Here is a 20,746-nt window from a genome sequence, read left to right as displayed (position 1 = left end):
CAAAGGATAACAACAATAATAATAGCAATATTTGCAAGAATGGAAGCGACTAGGCAAGGCCACAAAACAGCAAAAAATGCATGCCACTGTCTCAACCCAGAAAAGAGCAAGCAAGTTCATGTGGGGGGGATTTTGCAAAGAGAATACCAAAGGATAACAACAATAATAATAGCAATATTTGCAAGAATGGAAGCGACTAGGCAAGGCCACAAAACAGCAAAAAATGCATGCCACTGTCTCAACCCAGAAAAGAGCAAGCAAGTCCATGTAGGCAGGGGGATTTTGCAAAGAGAATACCAAAGGATAACAACAATAATAATAGCAATATTTGCAACATGGAAGCGACTAGGCAAGGCCACAAAACAGCAAAAAATGCATGCACACTGTCTCAACCCAGAAAAGAGCAAGCAAGTCCATGTGGGGGGATTTTGCAAAGAGAATACCAAAGGATAACAACAATAATAATAGCAATATTTGCAAGAATGGAAGTGACTAGGCAAGGCCACAAAACAGCAAAAAACGCATGCCACTGTCTCAAACCACTTTCTTTCTCTCCCTTCCTCCCTCCCTCTCACTCCCACCCTCCCACCCTCTCTCTCTCTTCTCCCCGCCCTCCCTCTCTCTCCCTCCCTCCCTCTCTCTCCTCTCCCTCTCACCTTTTCTCTCTCTCTCTCCTCCCCTCCCTCCCTTCCATTCTCTTCTCTCCCTCCCACCCTCTCTCTCTCTCCTCCTCCTCCCCTCCCTCCCTCCCTCCCTCCCTCCCTCCTCCTCCTTCCCCCCCACCCCTCCATTTATAGGAGGGAGGAGGGAGGGCGGAGCCCGGAGGGAGGTGGGCGGCGCCCATTTGAAGGCCCGGTGCAGCTCCTGGAGCCCCAATTCAGGGCTCCAAAGGCCGCATCGGGCCTCTCAGGGGCCCGGTGCAGCTCCTGGAGCCCCGTTTCAGGGCTCCGGAGGCCGCATCGGGCCTCCTAATGGGCGCCGCCATTTTGCCCTTCAAAATGGCGGCGAAGTCTCGCGCGACCTCCGGAGCCCTGAAACGGGGCTCCAGGAGCTGCACCGGGCCCCTTGCTTGCTCTTTTCTGGGTTGAGACAGTGGCATGCATTTTTTGCTGTTTTGTGGCCTTGCCTAGTCGCTTCCATTCTTGCAAATATTGCTATTATTCGCGCGAGACTTCGTCGCCATTTTGAAGGGCAAAATGGCGGCCGGAGCCGCCGAAATCGGCGGCAATTTCGGCGGCACGAGGGACCGGGGGCCAGCAGAAAGGCGCCCGCAGGCCGCATCCGGCCCATGGGCCGGAGATTGCCGTCCCCTGGTATAACACAATATTGTTGGAAGAGTTTTGCATTCTCTCTTCCCCTCATTCAAACATCCCATTTGCTGTACTGAATCGCATGGCAATAGCTTTGCAAATTGGTAAACAAACCATGTGATTCAGGTAAAGATTTCATCTTTATCTGAACCATTTATTAGCTAGGTTAAGATATAGCTTCTATGCATTTGGAAAAGCGGTATATAAATAAACATTATTATTATTATTATTATTATTATTATTATTATTATATAGGTTCAAGCCATTAGTAAACTTTTGTTTAAACTGCAAGGTTTTGTGTTGCTTTTTGAGTCACTCTCACTTCTCAGACTGCAGTTCTTAGACAGCAAGGACACATTTTTGCCACCCTGCTGTTTGAAAGCTAGACCCTAACGGTCTTGGCTTTCATATTTTTGATATTTAAATGTTTTTGTTTCCTTACTAAAGGCTGAAGCCTTAGGAAACTTGTATTGCCCTACAAATATTGTGCTTGTGGATGATTGAGGTGTGTGAAGACACACCCAACTAAAGGTGGTGGCAGGTTTGGGTGTGCAACGCCGGTACCCTGGTGAGATCAAACTCTTCTACCCAAAAAGGCTCTGACGCTGAATGTAAAGTTCAAAAAGGGGGGAAATTTAATTTAAACGACAAAAATAAAGAGTTTTCTCCTCCCCGGCTCTAAATAACTTGAAATAAAAGATACTTTACAGACTTTCAGCAATCTTCAGGGTGTCATCTTTCTGGGTCTGATCTTGGTTTGATCTCCTCACTCAGTGAGCTGGTGCAGGGTCTTTCAGCTCCTGATCTCTTTGTCTTCTTTGATGCTGGTAACTAAATCGGCTAACTAGTATCTGGTAACTGATGTGGCTAACGTACTTGGTAACTAAAATGGCAAAAGTACTTGGTAACTAAAATGGCTAACGTGTAAGAAATGCCCTTTCCAGCTGTCTGGGCCTGTTTGCCACCAAAAGACAGCTCTCTGCTTGCTCCCAGCAAAGACTGCTCCCCACTAAAAGCTATCAGCTACAGCAGAGCATGCTGGGAAAGGGCAAACCAAACCTGGAAAAATGCAGGGGATCCTACAGCTCCTCCCACAACTAATACAAAGAACTTTTCTACACTAAAATATTCTATGGCCTGAACCAACACGAAAGAAAATGCAGGGGGAGATTAAAACAGTCCTGACAGGACATCACAAGGTGTTTTTGCCTCTTTCCCTTCCCTGGTGCCACTGGGGCTTTTCTTCAGTTCCTTCCTGTCCAGCGGTCTTCCTCTTTGTGCCTTTGCTTTCTTCCTATTTTTCAGAAACCCTTGGCTGGACCTTTCTCTCTGTTTGCTTGATCCTTGCCTCTTTTTAGGCTGACTGCTACTTCCTTCCCACTAGCTCCCCAGAACCCTTCAATTCTCTGCTCTCTCATATGAAATTTGTCTTTGACAGTAGTTGTACTCCGGATTAACCCTTTAACTAAAGTGGCTGCTGCAAACACAAGATCCTGGAGGCCACAAAGAAAATGGCAGCTGAGCCGTTCTTGAGAAGGCTGGGGTATCCACTAAGGCCCCATTCCCACTTACATTTAAACCAGTTTGTGGTTTGCCTTTGCTCTTTGTCGATAAATCGGTTCCAAAAGGTCCATTGTTCCCACTGTGAAAGGGGATCTTTTCATTATCCCCTTGTAATCGCTTCTTTTTTGGCATGATTGTCATCCCCACTAGTTTGCGCCACTTCAAAAATGCATGTCAATTATCTGCGCATCATCGGTGACATAAGCGGCAATGCTCAGATCCACAGGCAGACCTTTTCCATGTATGGTGGAAATGTAAGCAAGCTAAAAAAAATTGGACTACTATACTTAGGGGCCATTCAGACTACCTTTTACCCCAGATCAGGAATCGAATCTTGCACGTGAAATTCATATTGGACCCAAATCTCTCACAATCGAATTCGAAGCATGCATAACCGTTTCGTGGCAAATGCCCCTTAGTGTGGGTCATTTGGAATCAGGGGAAAAGCCGTCTCTTTTGAAAAAACCCGGGTTTGGCGAATATGAACTTGCCCCCGATCATGATTGGGTCAAGTTCAGGGGAGGTATTTAGGTCAGAGAGAGGGGAGTGGGAAGAGCATTCCCTCCCCTTCATCGGGGCAAAGGAGGAGAAGGAGGAAGGATGCAAAAAGGGGGAATCAGGGTGACTGATGGGGGATGCAAAGGAGCCAGGGAGAAGAAGGGGGCCATGGAGAGCAATCTGTAATGGAGCAGGAGGAGGAGAAGGAAGGAACAGGACGAAGGGTCAGTTCAGGGCAGGTCAGAGGGAGGCCACAGGATGGAGCTCGCACCAGGCAGCTTTCGCACTTTTTAATTTTTATTATTATTATTTTTGACAAACTAGAATCATAGAATCACAGAGTTGGAAGAGACCACAAGGGCCATCCATATGCATGTTTTTTGCATTAGGTAGATAGATACATAGGTAGAATGTGCCTGCCTGCCTGTTCACTTTTCCTTTCGTTCCCTTGCTTCCAGCAAAGGAAATGCTGCAAAGAGCACTTTGCAGGAGGCTTTTTTCCTTTGCAAATGCTACAATGCGAATGTTACAAACGTTTCTCTTTCCAATTTGGCAAATTGATACAGAATGCTTTTGCTACTGTCTGTAAGGAATTCAGGGATAGCTGAGGGAAAGCACAGAATGCATGGCATCCTTTTCTGGCATCCCGAGGTGAGGAATTTATTATTATTATTATTATTATTATTATTACATGTGTATGAGGCACTCTGGGGTGGCAAGGAGGGAGGATGCAGAGATGACATTAGCTTGCATTTTGGGGTTGAAAACAGGGCCAAGGGAAGTTCATAACCTGTAGTGACCCAAATACCCACAACACACACACACACACACAGAGGAGGTTTTTAAATTTGACAAAATATGTGCATACTGGCGCCTGGGTTTTTTTTTTTTTTTTTAATTAAATAAATAAATTTAATGGGACTTGATCATCCAGGATTTTGTTATCCACGGGGGATCTTTCAACCAAACCCCAGCATATAACAAGGGTCCACTGTAGTCATAAAGTAAGAGTTGCTTCTCAGGTCTTGGCTTGTTAACATTGTTTCTGTTTGTCCTGGGAGAAGAAGAGGCTTTGGTTTGCAAATCTTCTGCAGAAAACTGAGCTAATTCTGTCTGTCGTTTTTGTCTTCCATCAGGTTTTGCCTATTTTGAAATTCAATAATTTGAGCAATAGCATCTTGCAGAGGAACATCTCCTTTAACTTGCAAAGCATTAATTGTTGGACAGTAATATTTTGGAAGGCTATTCAAAAACAGTCCAAGTTTTGCATCTTCTGGGAAGGATTCCCCAGGTGCTGCACCTCCAGACAGAGTTGCCATAAAGCCATTAATATGCTGATTCAAAAATCGAGGATGAGACAACTTTGTGTTATCAAGTTTGATCGGGAGATATGTTTGATTAGAAGTATTTGCAGAATCAAACACTTTCTGTAGTTTATTCCATATCTCTTTTGTATTGGTTAAACCTTGGATATGATATGCTATACTTGGATCAACAGACAAGTGAATGTAAGCTGCAGCTTCCTCTGAATTGTCACCAAAATGTTGTTGCTGTTTTCTTGATTCTGTGGGTCTCTGCCCATTCACTGCTTTAAATAGTCTCATTGTAGTTAGGCACATTTGCATTTTCCATGACATTTTATAATTTGGTCATTGTGGGGTTAGGATTAGCAGAAACCAGTATCTATCATTTGAGTAATAAAAGCTTTATTGCAGCTAATATCTTCAGGAGAAGCAATTTAGAACAAATGACTCTGGAGCATCATAACCCAAAAATGTGGGGTAATGTAAATTTCCTAAGACTTCAGCCTTTAGGAAGGAAACAAAAATATTGAAATATCAAAAGTGTCAAAGCCAAGCCTGTTAGGGTCTAGCTTTAAATTAGCAGAGTAGCAGAAATGTCTAACTATGGCCGGTTACAAACCGGCACTTGGGACGTCCGCAGGACGTCCCATTTTAAAAAGGGGGCGTCTCTTCTGGATGCCCCTGGGTCTAATATGGACTCTGTCCGTACAATATGGCGCCGGCCATTCCACACGGCCAGCGCCATCTTTACGTATCGGACGCTGTGCATCCGAATGTGTCGTGGCACCTTTGACGTCGCGAATGCGCCCCTGGCGCCTCACGACGTCACAGAGGCACCGCAGAAAGAAGCTCCATTTTGGAGCTTCTTTTTTGCTCCGTAAGGGAGCCGCATGGTGTGGCTGTGAAGGCTCCCTTACGGAGCAAACGGCGGCGGCGGCAGACCGCCTCAAAGTGGCGGTCTATAACCCGCCCCCGCTTCCCTAAGAAATGAGACTCACTCCAAAAATAACACAAGTAGCTTGCAGTTCAGACAAAAGTGCCAGCCACAGATGCAGGCAAAACGTCAGGAGGAAACTCTTCTAGAACATGGCCACATAGCCCGAAAAACCCACAAAAAACTATGGATGCCGGCCATGAAAGCCTTCGACTTCACCTCCAGACTTCCCTGCTAAAATGCCTGTTATTGATAGGCCAGCACCCAGTATTGTGGAAAGGTCACAAGGTTATAGTTTTGTTTCTGGCTCTTGAGTTCAGTTGTGTTAAATATTTCCAATAAGCATTCATGATTAATATTCATCAAGGAGAAAAAAAGAAACAGCAACTGTTCTTCCTTTGAAGTTACATGTCCTGGAGCATCTTGGTTGCTTGCTCATTCCCTTCTCTATTATATTTTAAAGTGAGTCTTTTCCGTGTTTTTTGTTCTTATTCCTAAAACATGGGTAGAGTGAAATAAATGAATGTGGCAAATGTGGGATCTGAATCGGATCTTGTGAGACACACACACCATGAAGAAGAGGAAGATGAAAGCAGAGAGAACTCTGGAAAATGTTTAAAACACAAGGGAAATAAATGCTTCCGATGTGGAGTGTGTGAGAAATGTTTTGCTCACAAATATGATTGTGTGAGGCATGGGAAAGTTCGCACAGAGCAGACACCATTCAAATGCCAAGAGTATGGGAAAGGTTTTTCAAAGAATGGAAACCTTGCAGTTCATCAGAGAGTCCACACAGGAGAAAAACCATATCCATGCAACGACTGTAGAAAATGTTTTGCTACAAAGTCCAATCTTGAGGTGCATCGTAGAATTCACAAAGAAAAGAAACCATACGAGTGCCAGAGATGTGGGAAATGTTTTACTCAAAGTCCCAGCCTTGTCGTATATGAGAGAGCCCATACAGGAAAGAAACCATACAAGTGCCAAAAATGTTCGTAATGTTTTGCTACAAAGTCTAACCTGAGGCAAGGCCTCAGGGTGGGAAGATATGCAAGGAAGATTTGTGTCTATTTAATCAGTGGTCCACTGTCTACTGGGAAACCTTCTCACCCAGCAGACAATGGATCGCTAATTAAATAGACACAAATCCTCTTGCATATCCTCCTACCCTGAGGCCTTGCCATTCACCAACAGACCAACACAGAGAATAACATGTAAATCACTCCTCCCAATCCAGGGTCACACATTATATACATACCCCACTCACTTCCATGCCAGCATTCTCTGAAGAGGCCAGCCAGAGATGCTGGTGGAACGTCAGGATTGAACTCTTCCAGAACACAACAACATAGCCCCCAAAACACTATGGATGCTGGCTGTGAAAGCCTTCAACTTCATATCAAACTGGATTATTTCTGCAGTGTGTTTTGGACCAATATATCTGATATTCTGAACTGGCCAATGTCATTTCTAGTCCCTATGACTAAATCTATCAGCAATATGGGTGCACTTTGGTTCACAACTGATCTAAGGCTTATGGCCCTTGAAAAGAGAGAAAATCTCTTCAGTGGCTGCAATTTATCAAGAATCAATACCAGGGGTTATCTAGCCTCCTTTTTGCCACCCAGGGAGTTATCTACCACATGAAATCAGCGTGGCTACCAGAAAGCCTGCCTGGGCTTTTCATTTCGTTGCTAGATTGCTAGTAAGGGTGTCAGGATTTTGCTTTCACTTTCTCTTAGCAGTGCCTTGACTGTGGAAAAAATAGTTAGGGCTTCACAGTTTGACATGTACATTACTGGCCAGTTTGCCATTGAGCCAGCCTTTCACAGGCGTTTAGAAAGGCCAAAGAAAGTAGGAAACAGCTGCTCTTCTACTAGACTAGTCCATTATGACAGGTTCAATAGAAACTGGGGAAAGCAGTGGCTGACCCCATGGGCTCCACAGGCCCTCCCTGTGTGTGAAGCTTTGTGTGGCAGTGGGGTATGGAGGTACCAGAGACAGGCTCTATGGCTTTGTGGCCCAGGACACTGGCCCTTCCACTCATGTATGTTGGTGCCCTTGCTCCCAGTCTCTTATTTCCTTCAAGTGAGACATTGAGTCCTTACAGACAGGCCAAAATAAAGCTGCTTCAGATCACTTTGGAGGTATACTGTTTAAATGATGCATGCGTCCTAAGAGGCCAGAAGCCACACCAAAACCATACTCCAGTCCTAAGGACTGGAGCATAGCTTTGTGCAGCTTCTGGCCTCTTTAAGATGTGTGTGTCATTTAAACAGCATACCTCCAAAGTAACCCGAAGCAGCTTTATTTTGGCCTGTCTGTATGGGCCCATTGGTCTCCATGCTGCAGACTTTGAATTTCTGACTGGAAGATGGATTTTCTCTGTACAGTTTTTTAGCGTTTGCTTTAAAAGTGGTGGCTTGTATCCAACACACACACACCTCATATGTTTTCTCAGAGCAATGAAAAGACTACAGTAGGTTGGGAACATTAGTTTGAGAATTTGCGTTGCTAGTTAGGGAATTCTGGGAGTTATAGTTTTATACTTTTTCAGGCTCTGGCTAACACTAACAATTCACCCGCCACTCCTTCTTAGTGCGATGGAAGTGTGATAGGCTCTGGGCCAGATGCCAGTCCCTTTAAGACTTACCACTTTGTAGGAACCGGGTGGTGCCTCTATGGGACCTTCAGCTGGGACTCAAGCATAAAAACCTGCAGGAAGTTTTTTCTGGAGAAGACCTTTGCTTTGTTGGTCTCCTCAATGCTGCCTTTCATATTTAGGATAGAAGGGAACACCACCACATTCGGTAAGGTTATGGTATAATGAAGGGGAAGAAAAAAAATGAGTGTGAAACCCATTCCTAATATGAGAGAAAAGCAACATGAGAACTTGATGTTCTCCAGCACTGCTTTTCTATGCTTGTTTCATGTCCCCAATCAATGTTTGTTTGTTCATTTGTTCCTCCAGGGACCCTTACATTGTTGTTTGGGGTTTAGAGGGAAAACATGTGGGTTTCAAAACTAAAGGGTGTTAAAATCTTTCTGCTTGTTTCTTTTTAGAGAAAATGGCTTCTCTGTGGCTCCTGGTCGTGGTGTGTTTTGCAAGAGGGCAGTATTTTTTCTTCCTGGATTTTGCTCTAAGGTGGCAGGGATGCTTTTTAATTCATAGAAAATTTCCTAGACAACAATTAGCCCATGAGAGTAAAAACAAGTCTAGCCTTTTCTGCATCCTGCCATGTGTACTTTGCATGTGGGCTGTACTCTGGTGAGACCATTCAGAAATACCACCTACCACTCCCAGTCTGAAATGGCAAATAAAGTGGACCCTTGTTATACGCTGGGGTTTGGTTCCAAGATCCCCCAAGTATAACAAAATCCGTGTATGCTCAAGTCCCATTAAATATAAGGACATAGCAAAATAGTGTCCCTTATAAAAAATGGAAAGTCAAGGTTTGATATTTGAAATTTATACTTTTTTGGAAGATTTTCAAACCATGGATGCTTGAATCCATGTATAAAAAAATCTGTGTAGAAGAAGGGCCGACTGTACCCTCTTGCCCTCTTTGCATGTTCCCAAGCCAAAAATCGAAGGTGGGGAGAAATCCCCTGAACTTCACACCTGCTGAAAGAAATATATTCAAGATGTCCTTTCTGTAATCCCAGAGGTAATCCTTCAGCCTGTGGATGTTAAAACTTTACTGATTTTTACATAACACACATAATATGGTGATCTGTGATTCGTCTATATAGTTTTCCCTTCTTGACAAATACTGTCCAATGTCCCTTTCATGCAATGTACAATTTTTCCTTGTGATCTTCATGGTTTTCTGAATTGGAAAGTCTCTGAGATTACTGGGATACCATGTTTCTTGCATTGGCAAACGAATCAACTAGGAGACAATGCAAATTTCTGACATGATGTAGAAAAATCTGTCACCATGTGTATAATATTAGAATTTAATATAACACCCAAAAGAAGACTGGAACAGTTCCATACTAGGGAAACAACTGTTTTGGGTTTTTTTTTTTTTGTAAATCACATTTTTATGATGTAAGGAAACATTGCAGTTTGTTAAAAGGCAGAAAGGGTCTTCCTATCATGAATGGGCCATGTGTAGTCCTCTAGATACTCCTGAACTGCAATGTCCAGCATCCCTAGACAGCATAACTAATGAGCAGTGCTGAGACCTGCAGTCCAGACACATTTGTAAAGCCATGCTCTGCTTTAGATTGATAAACGAGTGAAAATCTTTACACAGAATTCTGGCAGTCAGTTCTTCTGTATTGTGATAACCGAGAGCTTCATATTTACTTTAGAAAGGACTAAAGGATGGGATTTCCCCTAATTATTGGCTAAATGTATCCTTCATCCTCTGAGGCAGAAAACCTGGGAGAGGTTTGGGATTCCTTTTTCTTTTCTCCCATGAAGCCTTTTTCCCAAGCCAGAGAACGACTGTGACAGAACAGCAGAGCCTTTCCAAAATGCTCCCCCCTTTTTCTTTCTCTTTCTCCCTTTCCAGAAGGTCCAGTGGGGGTCTGTGTCTTGATGGAGGAGAAGGAAAAGGACCATAGCAAAAGCCTGCTCAGGTGGAAAATTCTCTTCAGCTGCTGAAGGATTGGTGAGGGAAAGAAAGCACAAGATAGTAGAGTCATGAAAACTGTAGCTGAAATCATTTTGTTAGTCCCCTCTAGAGTAAACCCACAGAATCAGCAGGATTTTGGATTGTGTTGACCCACCATTTAGCAGTAGATTAAATGGTTCTCCTCAAATCAGGACTAAAACTAAGATTCCAGCCATGTGAATTTCTGTAGACAAAATAATTTCCTTATGTATTTTTTGTAGGTGTACAAAGATCCTGAAGAGGCCCTTTTGATCCTCAGAGGGGGAAGAAAGAAGACTCTCAATCAATACTTCTCTCTGTGGATGAATCATGAAAGATGCCCTTGAATCAGGTGGAGATTCATGCCATCCCTCTCTTTCTGCAATGGGGCCCTTGGGCTTGTTCTGCACCTTAACAGAGAAATGCTGTTATTCCCTGGGCTGAAGTTAGAGACACACTTGTCCTTGGCTGTACCTCCAAGAAGTGATCTTTCTGTTTTGTCAGTTGGACAGCTGGGCAAATGTCGCCCTTCAATCTGTAGAACAGTTCAGAGAGTCCCTGAGAATCATGTCCCCTGTTCTGCCATTTTCCCAGCCTGTGTAGACTTGGAATGCAGCTACATGGTCTTTGCAATGGTGGCACTTTAGAAGTTCCCTTAGGTTTATTGTAAGACTTTATCAGACAAGGGCAATTGGAAGTATAATCCAATGGCAATTCGAATGCAATCATGGGGTTTCACGTTATTGCATTATAAACTACCACACGCAAATTCAGGCAATGGCATGCTATTTTCGGCCAATGGGAAGTCAGTTCAAACGCAATTCGCATTCACCTAAATTCACTGAACTAGCGAATTCACATGAATGCGTTCTGGCCCCACTTTCTTTTCATTCAAAATTAAGAGAAATTCTTCACATGTGATAAACTCCGTAGTCTTGGGAGTTTATCACATGTGAGGAATTTATCTTTTCGAATGAAAAGAAAGTGGGGCCAGAACGCAGTCAGCGTTCAGCAAATTTAGGTGACTGCGAATTGCATTCGAACTGGCTTCCCATTGCCAGAAAATAGGATGCTGTCATGCCTCCAGAGCATCTTTGATGCTCTTGAGACATATATTTAGTTAAGATTATATTAGGTTTTCTATGTATTAGTTTAGAAGGGGAAATAGAGATCTACAGCTTTAAGAAAGGCAAGCATTGTGGGAAATCCCAGGGTCTTATGCTGTCTCCCTCTAGTTAGTTTCAGTGTGTAGTAAGATTTCAGCCAAGTCAGACCTGGAGAGAATATTTTCCTTTGACAAAAAGATAAGTCCACAAAGGAAAAAAAGATAAGTCCACAAAACAAGAAAGATAGTCCTCAGAAGAAGAAAGATAGAATCCATCAAGAAGAGAGCAAAGTATTTAGGAGGGACTGTTGAGAAAGAAGAAATTAGTTTCATGTTATTTGTGTTTATAACCAGTAAAACTTTGGAAATTTGTGGACAAGTCTTTTGTTCTGGCTGTGTTCCCGAGAGCCAGAGGCCTTACTACACCCAAAGTCCATAGCATCGCTCTTGGGACAAAACAGATGCCATTGCCCGAATTTGCGTGTGGTGGTCTATCACGCAATAACATGAAACCCCGTGATTGTGTTCGAATTGCCATTGGATTATACTTCCAATTTCCCTTGTCTGATAAAGTCCTTGGTATTCTGATCTCTATTAGTCCTGCTAAGTACATTGTTTTTATGGCTGGCCCTAACATTTTGGAGGTCAGGCAGCAGGCTTTCGGTTGTATGAAAGGTAGAAATGATTTAACTTGATTTCCTTGTATTTTATCTCACATGAATGGAAAGAGGTGTTTGTGGAATTTTATGCCTCATGTGCAAAGCAAGCTGCCTAAGTGGCTAGGGATGATGGGAGCTGGAATCTCAAACATGTACAGGGCAGCAGTTTAGAGGAGGCTGGTCCAGAATGTACATTGGGCCCTTGGTATCCCCTGGAATTTGGTTCCAGGACCCTCTGTGGATACCAAAATCTGTGGATGCTCAAGTCCCATTGTATACAATGGCACAGTAAAATCGTGTTTCTTATATAAAATGGCAAACCCAGGGTTTGCTTCTCAGAATTTATGTATTTTAAAAATATTTTCAAGCCGTGGATGCTTGAATCCATTGGGGGGGGGGGGAATCTTGTGGATATGGAGGGTTGTCTGTAGTACAGAATGTAGATGGAGAAAAGAAGCCTTTCCCCCCTTATTAAATAAACATCTCCTTTCATAGAGGGCTACCATTATGCTTCCTAGAATTCAGTCATCCAATTTACATACATTGGACCCTTGGTATCCGCGGACTTGCCACACATGGATTTGAGTATCTGCAGACAGCAAGCCCAGGTAGACCCCAATGGCGGTGCATGCATGCTGCTGCACCAACATTGGAGAGAGCCCCCATTTGTCCCCAGTAGTGTCATGTGCATGCTGCTGCACTGCCATTAGGGACAGCCCCTGGTTGTTTCCAGTGGCGGCACGGCAACTCTACCTTCCCAGATGAAGGCTAGCTCCCTCAGAGATCAGGGCTAGGTCCTTATCTTTTCCCTGATGGTGGTTCTAATAACTGGGGATGGGGGAGCATTTAAAGATGTGTTACAGCCCCCACCCCACCCTAGTACTCTGAAGTAGTTGAGCCCTGTTAGGACTGCCTCATATGCTGATTCCACCTTTCTGAGTGTGGGCTTGTTAGCACAACCTACATAGTCCACATTATTTTGGTGTACAAATATTTTGTTATCTTTTGTTATAATAGCAGTTACAGAGAGGGCAAAAAGTGTGAACCTGGAAAGGCCACAGTGACCATGAAGTGAACCTCTTTCCCCCATATACACACATTTCTGGCAGCCTTGCTGAGCCATGGTCACTTCCACCATCCCCTGACTGGAGCTTTGCTTCTGGACTGGTAATTGCCTTGCCTCAACCTTGCTATATGCTACGGCCTTTAATTTCATTAATATTCGTGCGTTTGTGTGTGTATACGATTGCGTGAATGGTGATTTTGACTTTGCTGTTAATCAATAACACTATGTTGTACTTTGCAGTCTGAGAGTTCTAGTTCTTGGACCTGTTACATGTAGAAGAGATCCCAGCTATTGCTATCATAGCCCTCTTGCTGCTTCCTATTGAGCTAAATTAATTCCCAATGGAATACAATTTATGGGTGACCTCTTGCAATTTAGGTAACAGGCTATTTTCTGTTTACAGGAACATGTGACCTTTGCAGATGTGTCTGTATTTTTCAGCAAGGAGGAATGGGACCTCCTGGATCTCAGCCAACAATCTTTGTACATTCAGGTGATGATTGAAAACTATGAGAATGTATCCACTCTGGGTAAGGAACTTGGCTTCCATTTTAATCTTTTGTCCCTTCTAAAGCATTCTTGTTGTTCATGTAATTTTCTGGAAGGAAATAATTGATAAAACAGTATTAAAATTATACTGAACAATCCAGCAAGTTGCTCCAATACCACAAAAAAGCCAAAGAACACCGACAGTCTAAGAGACTCAAGATGTTACTCTCTCTTCTTTGGCTCAGATAGGAATTAGATAATGGAAATTGTTTTATCTCCTTGCATCTGTGGCTTCGAAGGCCAGCCCAAGATACTACACTGTCTGAGGTATGTTGCAAGAGAGCAACATTCGATGCCCTGGGTTGGATTAGGATATCCTCCAAATCCAAATCCATATGTCTCTCACCTGGGAGAGAAATATGACCAAAGAAAACTCTTTTGGGCCCGTTTCACTCACATAGTCCCCTGTCTGACGGCAAACTAATCTCTCAGGAATGAACATGTCATCAACCTCGTAATGCATACAGTACTAAACCACCAACCCCTATTACCTGGAAACAGGATGATGACCTACTGAGCCATTATAAGGTCTGAAAATTCCTGTTACTTATGAGTAATTCTAGGTACTTTTTCTGTACAGTTGGGCCTCTGTTTTTGCAGGGGATCTGTTCTGGACACACACACCCAAGAAAACAGAGGCTCACGCATATTCAAGCCCCATAGGCTTGAATAGAGGATGCCCCTGTGCACATGGGCAGGGCATGTACACCACTGAAATTAGCAGAGGTTGCCCCTCCGCGGATATTCAAAGTTGCGAATCTCAGATCCGTGAGTTAGGAGAGGTCACTGTATTTATGATTATTGCTTAGTAATGATGGTGACATTGTTACTTTCATCGTAACTCCTTCCCCCACCTCCTTTATTGACCATTATCTGTGTGGGAAGAAGGAGGTCCATTTTGCCAGTGATCAGAGCAGAGGAGAATGACATTTCCATCTGGTTTGGCAAGGTCAGACCAAGAGTGATTATTTAATATAGTATACCTCACTAAGCAGTTGATAGAGAATACTGGCCTATATCTCCAGATTTCCCTACTACAACATCTACAACGGGTTCAGTATCCAGCACGCAGGAGAAAAGTCACAAGGCTGGCTTGAAAAAATGGTCCTCCCAGGTCCTAGTTTGTCTCTGGCTCTTGAATTCAGATGTATTAAGTGGTATAATTTAATTATCACAATTAATACTCATCAAAGAATAAAAAAGACACAGCAACCACCCTTTTAAAACAACCTTAAATTATCCTTTATTTATTCTTTCTTTCAATTAGCCCCATGTTGGCTCACAAAGTTCCTTCTCTAACATACTTGAGAGTCAGTCTTTTCTGTGTTGGTCCTTCTTCCTAGAATGTGATTGGAGTGAAATAAGACAATGTGGCAAACATGACCTCTCTTTCATGAATGAAGTGGAACTTGCCAGACATGAGACAACCCATGAAGAAAGGGAACATGAAACCAGAGAAAAGCCTGAGAAATGTTTAAAACATGAGAAAAAGAAATGCTTCAGGTGTGAAGAGTGTGGAAAATGTTTTACTCACAATGCTCTTCTTGTAAATCACAAGAGAGTCCACACAGGAGAGAAACCATACAAATGTCAAGAGTGTGAGAAATGCTTTACTCAAAAACAAAGCCTTGTGAGACATCAGCGACTCCACACAGGAGAGAAACCATATAAGTGCCAGGGGTGTGGAAAAACTTTTACTCGTAAGTCCAGCCTTGTGAGTCATCATAGTGTCCACACAGGAGAGAAACCATACAAGTGCCAGAGGTGCAGAAAATGTTTTACTCACAGTTCCAACCTTTTGAGGCATCAGAGAGTCCACACGGGAGAGAAACCATACAAGTGCCAGAGGTGTGGAAAATGTTTTACTCTAAAGTCCAGCCTTGTGAGTCATCATAGTGTCCACACAGGAGAGAAACCATACAAGTGCCAGAGGTGCAGAAAATGTTTTACTCACAGTTCCAACCTTTTGAGGCATCAGAGAGTCCACACGGGAGAGAAACCATACAAGTGCCAGAGGTGCGGAAAATGTTTTGTTCAAAGTTCCAGCCTTGTAACCCATCACAGGGTCCACACAGGAGAGAAACCATACAAATGCCAGAAGTGTGGAAAATGCTTTGCTACAGCGTCACATCTGGTGCAGCATCAGAGAGTTCACACAGGAGAGAAACCATACAAATGCCAGAAGTGTGGAAAATGCTTTGCTACATCATCAAATCTTGTGCAGCATCAGAGAGTTCACACAGGAGAGAAATCATAGAAATGCCAGAAGTGTGAAAAATGTTTTGCTACAACATCACATCTTGTGAATCATCAGAGAATTAATACAGGAGAGAAGCCATATCGATGCCCAAAGTGTGGGAAATGTTTTGGTTGGAGAGGCAATCTTGTGATCCACCAGGGAGTCCATGCAGGAGAGAGAACTTGTCAAGGTCCTCATGGGACAAAATGGTTTGATGAAACATCCAAACGTGGATGCTACAAGAAGATCATCTTTCCTCATGCACCAGGCAATGCAGCATTTGGGACACACTTGCATTTCCACCTTGGAAAGAGGCCCTACAAATGCTCCAAGTGTGGAAAACATTTTACTCAAAGGGCACGCCTTGTGATTCACAAGACGGTTCACCGGGGAGAGAAATTATATAGATGTTTAAAGTGTGAGGAAAGCTTCCACTACTACCAACAGCTGAAGAGATACCAAAGGACTCATGAAGGAGAGTAATGCTATAATGGTGCCTGGCGAGGGAAACATTTTAGTCAACACTCAGCTTGGGGAATCCAGCAGTCAGTCAACTCAGCAGAGAATCCTTTTCAGTGCTCAGTTTAGCATGCCTTTTCTTGGCCAAGCACATTTTACAAACCATCAGAAACTCAGACCTAGAAAGAAACCTTTTGAAGGTACAGAAGATGGGAAATTATTTTTATAGAATGCGTTAATTGTGACTGATCAGAGTCTCTGAAAGGGTGTACTGGCAGAATATAGAGCTTTGATAACCCCAAATTCCATGTGAAGCAACTAGAATAATCTATTCTCGTCCAGATAGACACAGAACCTACTGCCATCATTTGCCACACAGACGTTTCTGAGAAACACATAAATGAGTCTGGAAAGGAAGAACTCTTTCCCACCCAAGGACTGTGTATTGTGTAATGCTGCTGCTGATGTTCTCTGTGGTTCTGTTCAGTTCTCTGCTGTTTCAAGCTCACTGGTTTATCCTATTTCATCTGAGAAACATCAACTCCAATGTGGCATACATTAAGGAGCTTATCACATAGCTTACTAAATCGGTTTACCTCTATCTGGTTTACAGCTTAATAACTTCTTAGTATACATTCACCATAATTAAATGAGCAGCAATGTTATCTCCTTCCATGCTTATTCTGCTTGCAAAGCCTATGTTTTTAATATGTTAAAGGGTGATTTAATAAACATTGGAATTATTTGGAAAATATTTCTTTCTTAGACCCACACGTAAGAAATGTGAAACAGTGAAATCCCAAGTAAGGGAAATTACAATACTTGTCAGGGAGATGTTCTCTCAATGGAAATATTTTTTCTTAAGGATACAGTATAGTATAACACAGGGGTAGGCAACCTTTTTGAGCCGGGGGCCGGGTTGCTGTCCCTCAGACAACTGGGGGGGCCAAAGTCGGGGGGTGGAGCTTCCACCCTCCGGGGGCGGAGCCGCGCATGGGGGTGGAGCTTCCACCCTCTGAGGCGGAGCCGCATGCCAGGGCGAAGCTTCCACTATCCGGGGGCGGAGCCACATGTCAGGGGCGGAGTTTCCACCCTCCGGGGGCGGAGCCGCATAATAATAATAATATTTGCAAGAAGCTACTAGGGCCGGCAATGCCATAACACAGGAAAAATGCATGCACACTGTCTCAACCCAGAAAAGAGCAAGCAAGTCCTTGTAGGCAGGGGGATTTTGCAAAGAGAATACCAAAGGATAACAACAACAATAATAATAGCAATATTTGTAAGAATGGAAGCGACTAGGCAAGGCCACAAAACAGCAAAAAACGCATGCCACTGTCTCAAGCCACTTTCTTTCTCTCCCTTCCTCCCTCCATCTCACGGCCGGAGGTTGCCGACCCCTGGTATAACACAATATTGTTGGAAGAGTTTTGCATTCTCTCTTCCCCTCATTCAAACATCCCATTTGCTGTACTGAATCACATGGCAATAGCTTTGCAAATTGGTAAACAAACCATGTGATTCAGGTAAAGATTTCATCTTTATCTGAACCATTTATTAGCTAGGTTAAGATATAGCTTCTATGCATTTGGAAAAGCGGTATATAAATAAACATTATTATTATTATTATTATTATTATTATTATTATTATTATTATATAGGTTCAAGCCATTAGTAAACTTTTGTTTAAACTAACTAGTATCTGGTAACTGATGTGGCTAACGTACTTGGTAACTAAAATGGCAAAAGTACTTGGTAACTAAAATGGCTAACGTGTAAGAAATGCCCTTTCCAGCTGTCTGGGCCTGTTTGCCACCAAAAGACAGCTCTCTGCTTGCTCCCAGCAAAGACTGCTCCCCACTAAAAGCTATCAGCTACAGCAGAGCATGCTGGGAAAGGGCAAACCAAACCTGGAAAAATGCAGGGGATCCTACAGCTCCTCCCACAACTAATACAAAGAACTTTTCTACACTAAAATATTCTATGGCCTGAACCAACACGAAAGAAAATGCAGGGGGAGATTAAAACAGTCCTGACAGGACATCACAAGGTGTTTTTGCCTCTTTCCCTTCCCTGGTGCCACTGGGGCTTTTCTTCAGTTCCTTCCTGTCCAGCGGTCTTCCTCTTTGTGCCTTTGCTTTCTTCCTATTTTTCAGAAACCCTTGGCTGGACCTTTCTCTCTGTTTGCTTGATCCTTGCCTCTTTTTAGGCTGACTGCTACTTCCTTCCCACTAGCTCCCCAGAACCCTTCAATTCTCTGCTCTCTCATATGAAATTTGTCTTTGACAGTAGTTGTACTGCAGATTAACCCTTTAACTAAAGTGGCTGCTGCAAACACAAGATCCTGGAGGCCACAAAGAAAATGGCAGCTGAGCCGTTCTCGAGAAGGCTGGGGTATCCACTAAGGCCCCATTCCCACTTACATTTAAACCAGTTTGTGGTTTGCCTTTGCTCTTTGTCGATAAATCGGTTCCAAAAGGTCCATTGTTCCCACTGTGAAAGGGGATCTTTTCATTATCCCCTTGTAATCGCTTCTTTTTTGGCATGATTGTCATCCCCACTAGTTTGCGCCACTTCAAAAATGCATGTCAATTATCTGCGCATCATCGGTGACATAAGCGGCAATGCTCAGATCCACAGGCAGACCTTTTCCATGTATGGTGGAAATGTAAGCAAGCTAAAAAAAATTGGACTACTATACTTAGGGGCCATTCAGACTACCTTTTACCCCAGATCAGGAATCGAATCTTGCACGTGAAATTCATATTGGACCCAAATTTCTCACAATCGAATTCGAAGCATGCATAACCGTTTCGTGGCAAATGCCCCTTAGTGTGGGTCATTTGGAATCAGGGGAAAAGCCGTCTCTTTTGAAAAAACCCGGGTTTGGCGAATATGAACTTGCCCCCGATCATGATTGGGTCAAGTTCAGGGGAGGTATTTAGGTCAGAGAGAGGGGAGTGGGAAGAGCATTCCCTCCCCTTCATCGGGGCAAAGGAGGAGAAGGAGGAAGGATGCAAAAAGGGGGAATCAGGGTGACTGATGGGGGATGCAAAGGAGCCAGGGAGAAGAAGGGGGCCATGGAGAGCAATCTGTAATGGAGCAGGAGGAGGAGAAGGAAGGAACAGGACGAAGGGTCAGTTCAGGGCAGGTCAGAGGGAGGCCACAGGATGGAGCTCGCACCAGGCAGCTTTCGCACTTTTTAATTTTTATTATTATTATTTTTGACAAACTAGAATCATAGAATCACAGAGTTGGAAGAGACCACAAGGGCCATCCATATGCATGTTTTTTGCATTAGGTAGATAGATACATAGGTAGAATGTGCCTGCCTGCCTGTTCACTTTTCCTTTCGTTCCCTTGCTTCCAGCAAAGGAAATGCTGCAAAGAGCACTTTGCAGGAGGCTTTTTTCCTTTGCAAATGCTACAATGCGAATGTTACAAACGTTTCTCTTTCCAATTTGGCAAATTGATACAGAATGCTTTTGCTACTGTCTGTAAGGAATTCAGGGATAGCTGAGGGAAAGCACAGAATGCATGGCATCCTTTTCTGGCATCCCGAGGTGAGGAATTTATTATTATTATTATTATTATTATTACATGTGTATGAGGCACTCTGGGGTGGCAAGGAGGGAGGATGCAGAGATGACATTAGCTTGCATTTTGGGGTTGAAAACAGGGCCAAGGGAAGTTCATAACCTGTAGTGACCCAAATACCCACAACACACACACACACACACAGAGGAGGTTTTTAAATTTGACAAAATATGTGCATACTGGCGCCTGGGTTTTGTTTTTGTTTTTTTTGTTTTTTTTAAATTTAATGGGACTTGATCATCCACGGATTTTGTTATCCACGGGGGATCTTTCAACCAAACCCCAGCATATAACAAGGGTCCACTGTAGTCATAAAGTAAGAGTTGCTTCTCAGGTCTTGGCTTGTTACCATTGTTTCTGTTTGTCCTGGGAGAAGAAGAGGCTTTGGTTTGCAAATCTTCTGCAGAAAACTGAGCTAATTCTGTCTGTCGTTTTTGTCTTCCATCAGGTTTTGCCTATTTTGAAATTCAATAATTTGAGCAATAGCATCTTGCAGAGGAACATCTCCTTTAACTTGCAAAGCATTAATTGTTGGACAGTAATATTTTGGAAGGCTATTCAAAAACAGTCCAAGTTTTGCATCTTCTGGGAAGGATTCCCCAGGTGCTGCACCTCCAGACAGAGTTGCCATAAAGCCATTAATATGCTGATTCAAAAATCGAGGATGAGACAACTTTGTGTTATCAAGTTTGATCGGGAGATATGTTTGATTAGAAGTATTTGCAGAATCAAACACTTTCTGTAGTTTATTCCATATCTCTTTTGTATTGGTTAAACCTTGGATATGATATGCTATACTTGGATCAACAGACAAGTGAATGTAAGCTGCAGCTTCCTCTGAATTGTCACCAAAATGTTG

At 43.3% G+C, this 20,746-nt stretch overlaps 1 protein-coding gene across 1 annotated transcript; it reads left to right on the top strand.

Annotated features, from left to right (window-relative positions):
* The first annotated feature begins 14,985 nt into the window (after positions 1-14,985).
* LOC149320856 (uncharacterized) lies at positions 14,986-15,984 on the top strand. The gene has a single exon (XM_089512175.1). The coding sequence runs from the start codon at positions 14,986-14,988 to the stop codon at positions 15,847-15,849; it is 864 nt and encodes a 287-aa protein (XP_089368301.1). The 3' UTR covers positions 15,850-15,984.
* Positions 15,985-20,746: the final 4,762 nt, after the last annotated feature.

This window comes from Sceloporus occidentalis, unplaced genomic scaffold (genome assembly GCF_023333645.1).
Source record: "Sceloporus occidentalis isolate IW3139 unplaced genomic scaffold, rSceOcc1.0.p SCAF_1, whole genome shotgun sequence".
Lineage (NCBI taxonomy): Eukaryota > Metazoa > Chordata > Lepidosauria > Squamata > Phrynosomatidae > Sceloporus > Sceloporus occidentalis.
The sequence above is the reverse complement of the archived record's forward strand: the minus strand, read 5'-3'. Positions and strand labels throughout refer to the sequence as shown.